The sequence below is a fragment of the Primulina tabacum genome, chromosome 5 (genome assembly GCF_025594145.1).
Source record: "Primulina tabacum isolate GXHZ01 chromosome 5, ASM2559414v2, whole genome shotgun sequence".
Taxonomy (NCBI): domain Eukaryota; kingdom Viridiplantae; phylum Streptophyta; class Magnoliopsida; order Lamiales; family Gesneriaceae; genus Primulina; species Primulina tabacum.
The window spans coordinates 16,715,417-16,725,857 of record NC_134554.1 but is presented as its reverse complement, the minus strand read 5'-3'; the positions used below and the strand labels follow the sequence as shown (position 1 = coordinate 16,725,857).

The 10,441-nt window shown below is 34.2% G+C and overlaps 1 protein-coding gene across 1 annotated transcript; it reads right to left on the bottom strand.

Annotated features, from left to right (window-relative positions):
- Positions 1–2,995: 2,995 nt before the first annotated feature.
- On the bottom strand, positions 2,996–9,849 carry LOC142544191 (eukaryotic translation initiation factor NCBP-like). The gene is made up of 7 exons (XM_075651255.1): positions 9,837–9,849; positions 6,192–6,445; positions 4,869–4,965; positions 4,644–4,747; positions 4,484–4,561; positions 3,389–3,508; positions 2,996–3,287 (listed from the first exon to the last, which is right to left on the bottom strand). The coding sequence occupies exons 1-7, from the start codon at positions 9,847–9,849 to the stop codon at positions 3,156–3,158; spliced, it is 798 nt and encodes a 265-aa protein (XP_075507370.1). The 3' UTR covers positions 2,996–3,155.
- Positions 9,850–10,441: the final 592 nt, after the last annotated feature.

Below are 10,441 nucleotides of genomic sequence, written 5' to 3'. Positions count from 1 at the left end.
GGTGTAAAAGTTTTCTTGTGTTTCTAGTTCTGACGGAGTTGTTCCAGTTAATAAGTTCATTCAATTAAGAAAGTTTTAGAAATTAACCTCATTTCTTCCCTCAATTTGAAAAATTGTCTTGTTAGATCTCTTAGTTTTGGTGATAACAAACAATGACTTATTGTACTAGATCAAGCTGTATTTGCATGTATTATAGATACTCGACCGTCCTACTGAAGATTCAAAAGAAGTCGTTCAATCTGTCTCAATATGCAAATCTATCCAAACGTTTCAGTCTTAGCAGCTCATTTGATCTACTCATCCGCTCATGCGTACAAGTCTGTGGCATAAAGACTAGTCAACCGTTCACCATATCGAACAACTTTTGAAAATGATTGAGTGAAGATATCTTCGGATGTAAGTCACATGTCTTACAAGGATCTCAACTACTTTATTAGAAAGTTTGACTATATGATTTTGCACTACAAACAAGAAATCAGAAGATCATAATGTTTTCCGAAAAAGTTATAGCGCAGAGCTAGTTACTTTTTGCTGTTAGGGACCTTTTCTTTCTGCATTTAGAAAATGTCAAATTGTTCATTAATTGAAGTGTACTATGATTCAAGAAAGGACCATGACAACAATGGTTTTGCATTAATGCTCATTTATTGAGTACAGTCGAACGTTGAATGAGAAAATGCAAAACAACACTATAAATATAGAACGCCAATAATAGCTGAAGTGACAAAAAAATTACAAGAACATGCATTCGAAGAAACTTTTCAAGATTGCATTCTTTGAAAAGGTTGCTGATCAATCTTCACTGTGATACTCACTACTGCTCAGCAGACCTCGCTTCAAAGATCATCCAATCAGATCATCGAGGATCATCATGGGCTCCTATCAAACTAATCAACCATTTCTTGTAAAGATCGTTTGAGGAGTTGTTCGACAGCTTGAATATGAGGATTCATGACTTTATTTCATTTGTGTTTTATTGGTTGTTTTCCTGTGTTTCTCGTGTGTCTCAACCGTTTGTAAGAGTTGAGTAGGAGTTTCAACTTAAACAGTGGATAAGTTCTAAAGTTGAAGCAGATTGTTACAAAGAGTTGTAAAACCAAAACTCTTCTGCTAAAAATCATTCTTAAGTAGAAGAAGGGTTGACGTATGATCTTGAGTCTTCGAACATCAATAAAAATTTGTGTTATTTCTTTACTAAATTTATTTACTTTGTTGACTTCCTATATTTGAGTATGATAGTTTCATTAAAAACTATCAGACCATTTTTCGTACTATTTGTGATCCTACTGTTTTTAAGAGTTGAGAATCAAGTCTTGTATAGCTAACCCTATCAAGATTGATCGCATTATTTGGCATAGTTTCAGAGAAAACTTTAAAGTGTTTATTCACTCCCTCTAAGCATATCTATAATCCTAACAAGTAGTAACAAAGCAAGTTTTTCTCGACCTTTGATATACATATTGTAAGGTCCAGAAAATTAAATTTACGTAACCTGAATACATGCAATCTAGGGTTTTACTTAAATGTTGCGTTTATTTATTTTTATGCATTTAAGGCATAATTATTACATGATAGGATCCATTTGACGGTTATTTTAAAAGTTCACGCATTAGGGTTTCTAGATGTATTTCGCGCTCGATCGAGAAACGGAGACCGGAGAATTATCAGGAAAATTATTTTAATTACATGATTAATTTTTATTAATTAATATAAGGTTCTTTAAGCGTATTTTTCCAGAATTGGGCTTTTTGGTATTTTTACTCACCAGAGCGTATTTTTAATCGGTACGCAAATTTTATCGAAACGGAGGACTTTTTGAGAGCTCGATCAATATTTTCAAAAAATTATCAAAATTAAATATTTTTCGGGGGTGTGTTTGGACTTGATGGATCTATTTTTAAGTTTAATGGGCTCAAAACCCATTTAATCTTTTTTAAATCAAAGTTAGGGCTCATTAGCATTTTAATTACCTCTTTAACTATTACCCTAAACACTCCCTAACCCTAACCCTCACATATCAGCCGACCACCCCCTCCTTCAGCAATATTTTTCACGAGAAAACCAGCTGCAACTCTCGGCCATTGCTGGTGTTTTCAAGAAGTCTTTTCCCCAGCTCCTCCGGCGCCTCCCCGACGCGAAATCCTCCAAGTTTTCGAGCACAATTCATAAAGGCACCCCAAGTACCATTATTTGTGCATCATTCACGTCATATACTGCTGATATGTGTTCATTTGTGTGAGGATTTATCGAACCAACTTAGAGCTAGCATGGAAATTTTTTCGGTTTTGTTCAAGTTCATGCATTCTTTTATACACGTTTCTATGATTTTGTTGCAAGGGGGCTGCTGTTTTGTGTTGATGAGGGGCTGTTAACATCGAGAAGGAAGGGATTTCTAGGCTGGAGTCGAAGCCTTGTCGAGTTGGGAGGGAGTCGAGTGAGTTCCTTGTTGTTTCGGCTCGTTGGTGAGGAGATTCATGGATTGGTATGAACCGGCGGTGTAAGGGCCGATCCAAGCCATGGACCAGACCTTGGTGGGTCTGAGCCACAGCCTAGGAAGGCTCGACCATTGCTGGAACAAGCCTCGAAGTCGATCGAGCGTGGGGTAGAGAGTTGAGTCGTGATGTGTGTTTGGGGTGAGCCTCGAGCGTACGAGCTGTGCTTCGTGCATGGGGCTGAGTGCGTGGGTTCAGTAGGTTCCGGGAGGGTCCTAGGGTGGTCCAGGAGAGGCTGGTTCCAACTTCTTTCATATACAAGTTGAATCTCATATTTGGCAGGTATCATCGGGGTTCAGTCATCTGTCTAGTAAAAATATACATAGTCCATGAAGTATGACTGGCGAATCATTCCATGTTATCACGTAACAGCATATCCATTTTCTGTGAAAACCCAACGATAAATCTATTATTTGAACGAAATAAATTTTTATATTTGCTTCTGTTTTTTTTACTTGTTGGAACATGTACATTTTGAGATCAGCTGCCAACACTACTCCGAGTTGAATTCATGAAAATAAACAGTGGATGACAAAATCAACACCATCAGGGGGGTCATAATACTATGAAATGAAAATATGAGTAATACATCATCAAAATACATTTAGTGAGTCTGTTAGCTCACAGCAAAGGGACTGAACGGTTCATTGCTCTCATTGTTCCCTATCCTCTCAACCAAGTGTTACGGTACGATGAATGGTCTCGTAAGGAAGCATCATGGGGCTTGTATTCCATTACATAGGTGTGAGGAATTTTCAAATGTCTCTTGATAGAATCCCTCAGCCCCATCACCGCCTGCGATGCAAAACCGAAACGATATAACAGAGATGCAAACCGAAACGATATAACAGAGTTAGATTATGATGATGAATGTGATTTGAATAACAAGAACCAACCTGATTATCAGATGCATTGCGGTTCCAAACACTCAATATATCCTCATTGAAACGAATACTTAGGACTGCTCCACATATGTTATCACCATAATCAAGTTGATCTCCAATCAACGCTAGAACCTGGTGTATTCAAGAAACACAGGTAAGAACCATTTTCTTGGACGAATGACGATGGGTAACTTGGAACCTATGATGATAGTTAATTCTAACAATATATACAAAATTGACAGAGTTTGAATCATGTATCAGTTAAATGAGCACTAATACAACGAACATTAAGACAATACACCTAGTAAGCATGCAAGAAAGGTTAACCTAATAGTCATAAAAGTGGAACCGAGATTCAATAAAAGTAAGAACGCATTAAGTCGATTTTGTCACATTATTTTCTTCAATAATGATTCAACATCGTGCTTTGATATTGTTGCTTTATGTGAACAGATTTAGATACGTTAATCTACATACATTCACGTAGGATTAGTATAGGCATCTCTTCGGATGATCCCATGAAGGCAGATGGGTGGCTACTGGCAACAGAGAAGTATCATGATGATCATGCTAGGTTAGCAAGTGTGAAAAGTATTTCTCTCTCACCCATCTGATCACTCTAATAAATTGCTATTTCTTTCTCGCTTTCGCTTTCAAAGGATTGTAATGATATTTGGCAACAGTCTGCAAAGCCAGAGAGATTAAAGTTTTGTTAATGTTGTTTACAAACATTTTTACTTAAAGTGGGATGTCAATTATGTCATAGTCCTATATGTTTGTTCCAAGATAATCAAACAAATAGCTGCTCAGCGTAAAATAAACAGAACCATCTATAATAGAAGGCAATCAAACCAAAATAGCAACAACAACAAGGCTTAAAGGATTTTCCAGTTGGAGCAAATAACAATCACGAAACTTACTTTCTGTACATAGTCACACACAAAAACTTTGACATGTCCAATTTACAAGGAAAAGGCAAGAAAACTTAAGGCAGATAGCAAGATGGGAACTGCAGGGTACGAGTCTAACTCAATTTCTCTAAAGAATGATTTACTAATAACAGGCTAGATGATGCTAAATCACAGTTTTATGTAATTATTTCCATACCAGGTCCTCCCAGAAAAGGCCAGACACGGCCTTTTTAAATCTAATAATCCACTTCCCACCATTGCAGTTAGCAGAATCCTGACAAAACCATGATTGAGGAAAACTGATTGATTGAGCTTGGGAAAGAAACTACTGACCAGCTTAACATGTAAAAGCATACCTCCCATAGAGGACGGATACCATCCTTGATTAGATGCAAGTCAGTTGGACTAGGCAATGTCGAGGGGCGAGCTAGGTGACAATAGCAGACCCAGAAATATTCAAGAAGTCAAGAAATCCGTAAAAATGGTGCATTTAGAACAACTAGAGAAATCAAATCTAGGATCAGCAAAGGAATCACGAAGGCCATATGACCTCACAGAATGAATCTGAAAAGAGATTCTTACTGTACTAAAGTCCACAACCTTCTTAATATTGTCCTCATATGCTGTTTGACTTCTGACTCCAGGAGTCAGACGTGTATACCAAAATACAAATTTATGCTGAAGATCACAATAAATGAGATGAAGTTGCAGTATAACCATGTATATCATATAAAAAGATTACATTCAGCATACCAATACATGGAAAATGCAGTAATGAATTAGTCGGCAATTCAAACACTTTCCAAACTCTGTCAATCTAGTTTTGAAGGAATCACATGAAACATGTAGGAAAAGAACAAGGTCAACCACACTTTCTTGGCTCATTGGCTCTATGACCGGAGCAAACCTTAGCAAAGATGCATTTGGATTGATGTATTTCAAATCTCCATTTCCTCGCAGGATTATTTCGACATAGAAGAACCCAAAATCAAATTTATCCATCCACACAACCTACAGGAATTTGACAAAATACCATCTCAATTTAAAAGCTTTATGTGTTTATCAACATTATAATATTTACATATTTCCTGAAAACCCTGACTTCATGTTCAACTCAAATTTTAGTTAATTTTGAAGTCAGGGTTTGCGTTCTATATGGAATTATGACTCTTTATGAGCAAAATATAAACCAGCATTCCCTTTTTTTTTCCTCAAAAACAAACTTTACAAGACATTGTACGATAAACAAGTAAGACCTAACTTGAGCTTGCAAGATAGCTGAAGACTGAGCATGAACTATGATGAATAAAGGTTTAATCAGAAGGTATCTTGACCGTATATGCCTTCTGGAGTAAAATGCCAATATCAAACGCAATCAAATAGGCTATATGACAAACATTATCCAATGAACGAAATTTCAGGGGAATTGAATTTGCTGCTTCCTCACGAAAAATAAAACAAGTAAATTGAAGATGCCAGTAAATAATACTGCTTTAAAATTTAAACTATTCAATATAAAAACTCGTAAGAAACCCAAACTGTAAGTTTTTTTCCTTCCACGATATTATAAACCACTACTGCGAGGAATCTACTTATTTTCAACACATTTAGAATGCCAGCACAAAGGAGCTTGCCTTCATTATTATCTTTCACTATTTCTATTCGTTTTTCAGTAACATATCAGAAAAAAACAAACAAACGAGTTCCCCCAGTTCAAACGACAAATCAAAACTTAAACGAAAGATGGTAAGAGAGGCATACCTACGCAAAATTTGGAAAGCAAAGAATAGCGATCCAGCAAGAATGTATACACGAATCATAGATATGGAATGGAGAGATGAATCAATGAGATACCCAAAAAAAGGAGCCTATTGAATAAGAGAGAGATTGAAGGTTTTACGAACTTTGAGAGGGTGAAGCTCCATGGCCGCGCGTTCCAAATCCAAGTCGGCGGCCGGAGGCGGTAGATGCATGCTGTAATTGTCCTGTTTCCGATATGCTGCTGCCAATTGCACTTGTTCTCCCTGCTGTTTTCGGATGGGCAGTGGGAAGGAAGATGAAGAAGAATGAGGAAGGGAGACTTCGTCGGTTGGTCTCTCGTACAAAATTGATAATTGTTTGGGCTCACAGGAAGGCCCAGTTGAGGAGCTGGCCCAGCCTTAAACATTTATTTTTAATTTTGAAAATTTTAAGGTTTTAATTGACTGTCAAATATGATTCAATTCATATTTATTATTTGAGTAAGTCTCTTGTGAGATAGTCTCACGAATTTTTATATGTGAGACTAGTCAATCCTATCGATATTCACAATAAAAATTAATATTCTTATCATAAAAAGTAATATTTTTTCATGGATGACCCAAATAAGAGATTTGTCTCACAAAATACGATATGTGAGACCGTCTCTGTGGGGACCCGGACGCTAATCATCTTCTTAATCATCTTTGGGGTTTAATTATCAACTAAGATAAACAGGGTCTAAAAATTTTTCTTTTTAAAACATAAGTGCGGAACGTAATGGAATTTAACTAATATACATCTCAGTATAAAAGTACAATAAAGTACAATAATTATTCAAACTAGTCTAAGGTTCAATTACTAAATTTCAAGTATTAAACCAAGTCCGTGATCACCACTCTAATCTCGATCTCTCATCATCTTCTTGACCCTAATCCTGCCCCACCTGTTGTCATGCACACATACAAACAAGACAACAGCCGGATAACTCCGGTGAGATATAAATATCCCAGTATAAACAATGTATACATGCAATCATATAAAACACATATAAAAGCATAAACAAACATCAAAACATGTATCTAGTCTGACTACATGAATCAATGACTTGTTATCTAATCTTATCTTATTTCTAATCTAGGGATCCCGATCTAATTAGACTTTGGTATGCTGTATCGAATGTCTACAATAGACGTCGATCTACATCTAAGCTCATCGATACACCGTAAGTCTAGAGTCTTAGCAGTTCTGACAAATACTTAGACTTGGGCATGCTATATCGAATGTCTACAATAGAAGTCGATCTACATCTAAGCTCATCGATATACCACAAGTCTAGGGTCTTAGCAGTTCTGTCCAAGACTCGGCGGTTCTGCCCTAGCTAGGCTGATCTGTCCTAGACTCAAATTCTGGCTTTGCTATTATTCAATAGGCTAAACATATCAATCTGATAATCTGCAAATATCAATGCAATAAAATAAAGTATGTGATTTTGGGAAACTCAAGTCAAACCTAACTCGAGTTGTGCAATCCCGAATCCACATTTATTTATACCTCTGTCTTCCCGGTCTGACGAAGACGAAGTCTTGTATTCTGATCTGTCCATACCCAATCTGGCAATGACAATCGTATAATTACAATATCAGTATATAACTCAATTCAAAACCTGTTCTGATCAATACTCAAATCAGTAGATATATCTTATCCATATCTGAACAAGGTACAATCTAATTCATATCAATGATATCATGATACAATCGAAATCATTACTGAATCTGATCAATTTAAATCAACTGATGTTTCGACGGCATAATGATACAGTCTCGATAACCCCGTCAATCTCAACATCACAGAGATACTACCAGAATTCATAATCAGTACCAATACAATTCCTAATCTCTATATCGGTACACTTAAGATCAGTAATAACTCAATTCTGATATCAAATCTCAATCAATTCAACTCTGAAAATCATAACAATTCCATAATCAATCTGTTTCTTAATCTGACTTCGATTCTACGATGTCTAATATGTCAAGAACACCATATTTGAATCATATTCGATTCTGACAACATCATAATTTCAAGACATGACAAAACGTAACAAAACTTACGTCCAGTTGAAGCCTGCGTCGATAGGAACACAGTACCGAAGTCGGATTCACAATCGGACGGACGGATCGAAATATAAAGGCGTAGGGATTTCCGTAGCTTTCTCGTTTCCTTTCTTTTCTTATCTCTGAAGCATAGTATATATATATACATATACGTTGCATGTGAAGAAACGTGTCCCATTTCCATGAACTTCAGTCGGCGCTCGGGCGGTCACAATATACCGCTCGGGCGCCGAACATACTGTCCGGTCCTTATCTTGCTAACCACTGGCGCTCGAGCGGTTATAAACTACCGCTCGGGCGCCACATGTTCTGTTACTGAACACTGGCGCTCGGGCGGTCATTTTCTACCGCTCGGGCGCCAGACGTTCTGTCCAAAATCTTGGCTCACAATGCAACGACGCCCGGCTTCTTCATTCAAGTTCGTATAACCTCAATCATGTCAATTAATCACTTCTGATTTCAGTAATTAAATCTCGAGCCTTACAGTCTCACACAAGTTTTTGCCTTATTATTTTTTGTGAATTGGTACTTGACAAACTTTTAATTTTAGATTCAACTCATTATCAACCATATTTTACTTTTATACTCTTATATTATTTAGATACAAATATTAAATATAAGCATCTTTATATTTTTTATTTTATAACTAATATAATATTATTAATTTATCTTTTATTATTTATTATTATTTTATTAATTATTTGTTTATATATTTGGAGGCAAAAACAATCGAAATAAAGATTTTAGATTATTTATTATTAATAATTTTTTTATAATTAATTATATTATAGTTTTGTTTTTAATATCTTCATATTTTTTATTTAATTAATATTATCAATCCAATATTTATTTTTATCATAAAAATTTTTTTAACTAATTATTTTTATTAATAAAATTATAATTATTTTTTATTAATCGTATTACTATTACATTATTATTAACAAATGACATGTAACAAGATAAATTTGTTTTAATTATTTTGGAATGTGATTCTAATTTCAGTAATTTATGCCAATATATTGAGAAAAAGGAAAGAAGATATATATATATATTGTATGATTTTTAGTTATTAAGATTATTTTAAAAATTACACTATCAACATGGGCTAGAATAATAGTATTTTTTATTTCCCATAATTATATTTTAAGAGTGAGATTTAGGATTATTTGTTAATGTTATTTATTTTTAAAAATTAAAATGTTGCGTACTCATTATGGAATATATATTTTGAACTAAAAAAAATATCTAATTTAACATACGCATGATTTTTCCATGTGGATACTCACATTTTGTAAGAAAATACTCGATATTCAAGTTGTCGCTGTAAACGAATTCAGTGTTCGTGTTATCATAGAAGATGTATTATGATGACTTATTAATGTTATTTATTTAACAATAAACATGTTACATAGTTATCATGAAATACAGTTAAATACTTATTTGAGCTAGAAAATATTAAATTAGATTTAATATACCTAATTTTATCATGTTGATACTCAATTCTGATGAGAAAATATTCGGTCTTCCAGTAACCACCATAAATGAAGTATGTGGTTGTGTTGTCATGTAAGATGAATTAGAATGACTTACTAATGTTATTTATCTTTTAAAAAGCAACACATTGCATAATTATCATGTAATATTGCTAATTATTAAACAAGGCCTAAAAAGTACTTAATTTGATTTAACATATACCTGATTTTTTCATGTTAATACTCAATTTTGATTAGAAAATACTCGATCTATGATTGATCACCATAAATAAAGTTTTGTTTGTATTGTCATGAAAAATGTGTTAGGTTGGCTAAATGGAGTCAATGTTGGTGTTGACTTTTTAGTATTTTTTCATTATAGAATACAATTAATTATGTACTCCATTATACTTTTTCGTATTTTTTCATTATACTTGTGGGTATTCTTTCATAACTATTATGAATGATTGATCAACTTATGAGGGAAATTGTTTATAATAATTATTTGATTCGTTCATTATATCTTTTTGTATCAATCATGAGTATTTATTCATAAATATTGTGAATGTTTACTCAAATATTTAATTGTGAATGTGATTCACAATACTTATCATTCATTAACTTTTTTGGTATCATCATTATTCATTCATAATACATATTTAGTATCACTTGAGCTAATTTAGCTACTTTTAGGTTAAACTAAGAATTAGTACGTGCGTTGCACGTGATATCCCGATGATTATTGTCCAAAATTTTTTGTGTGCAAATTTTAAGTTAAATTATATAATTAAAAACTATCTATAAAATAATATGATGATATATAATCAG

Excerpts from the sequence above, each read along its gene's own strand:
- LOC142544191 (XM_075651255.1), bottom strand. Across the intron at positions 4,966-6,191 it reads TGGAGCTTCACCCTCTCAAA|CATAAATTTGTATTTTGGTA; the intron begins GTTCGTAAAACC and ends TGTGATCTTCAG. Across the intron at positions 4,748-4,868 it reads GGTTGTGGACTTTAGTACAG|TTGAATATTTCTGGGTCTGC; the intron begins TAAGAATCTCTT and ends TTTCTTGACTTC.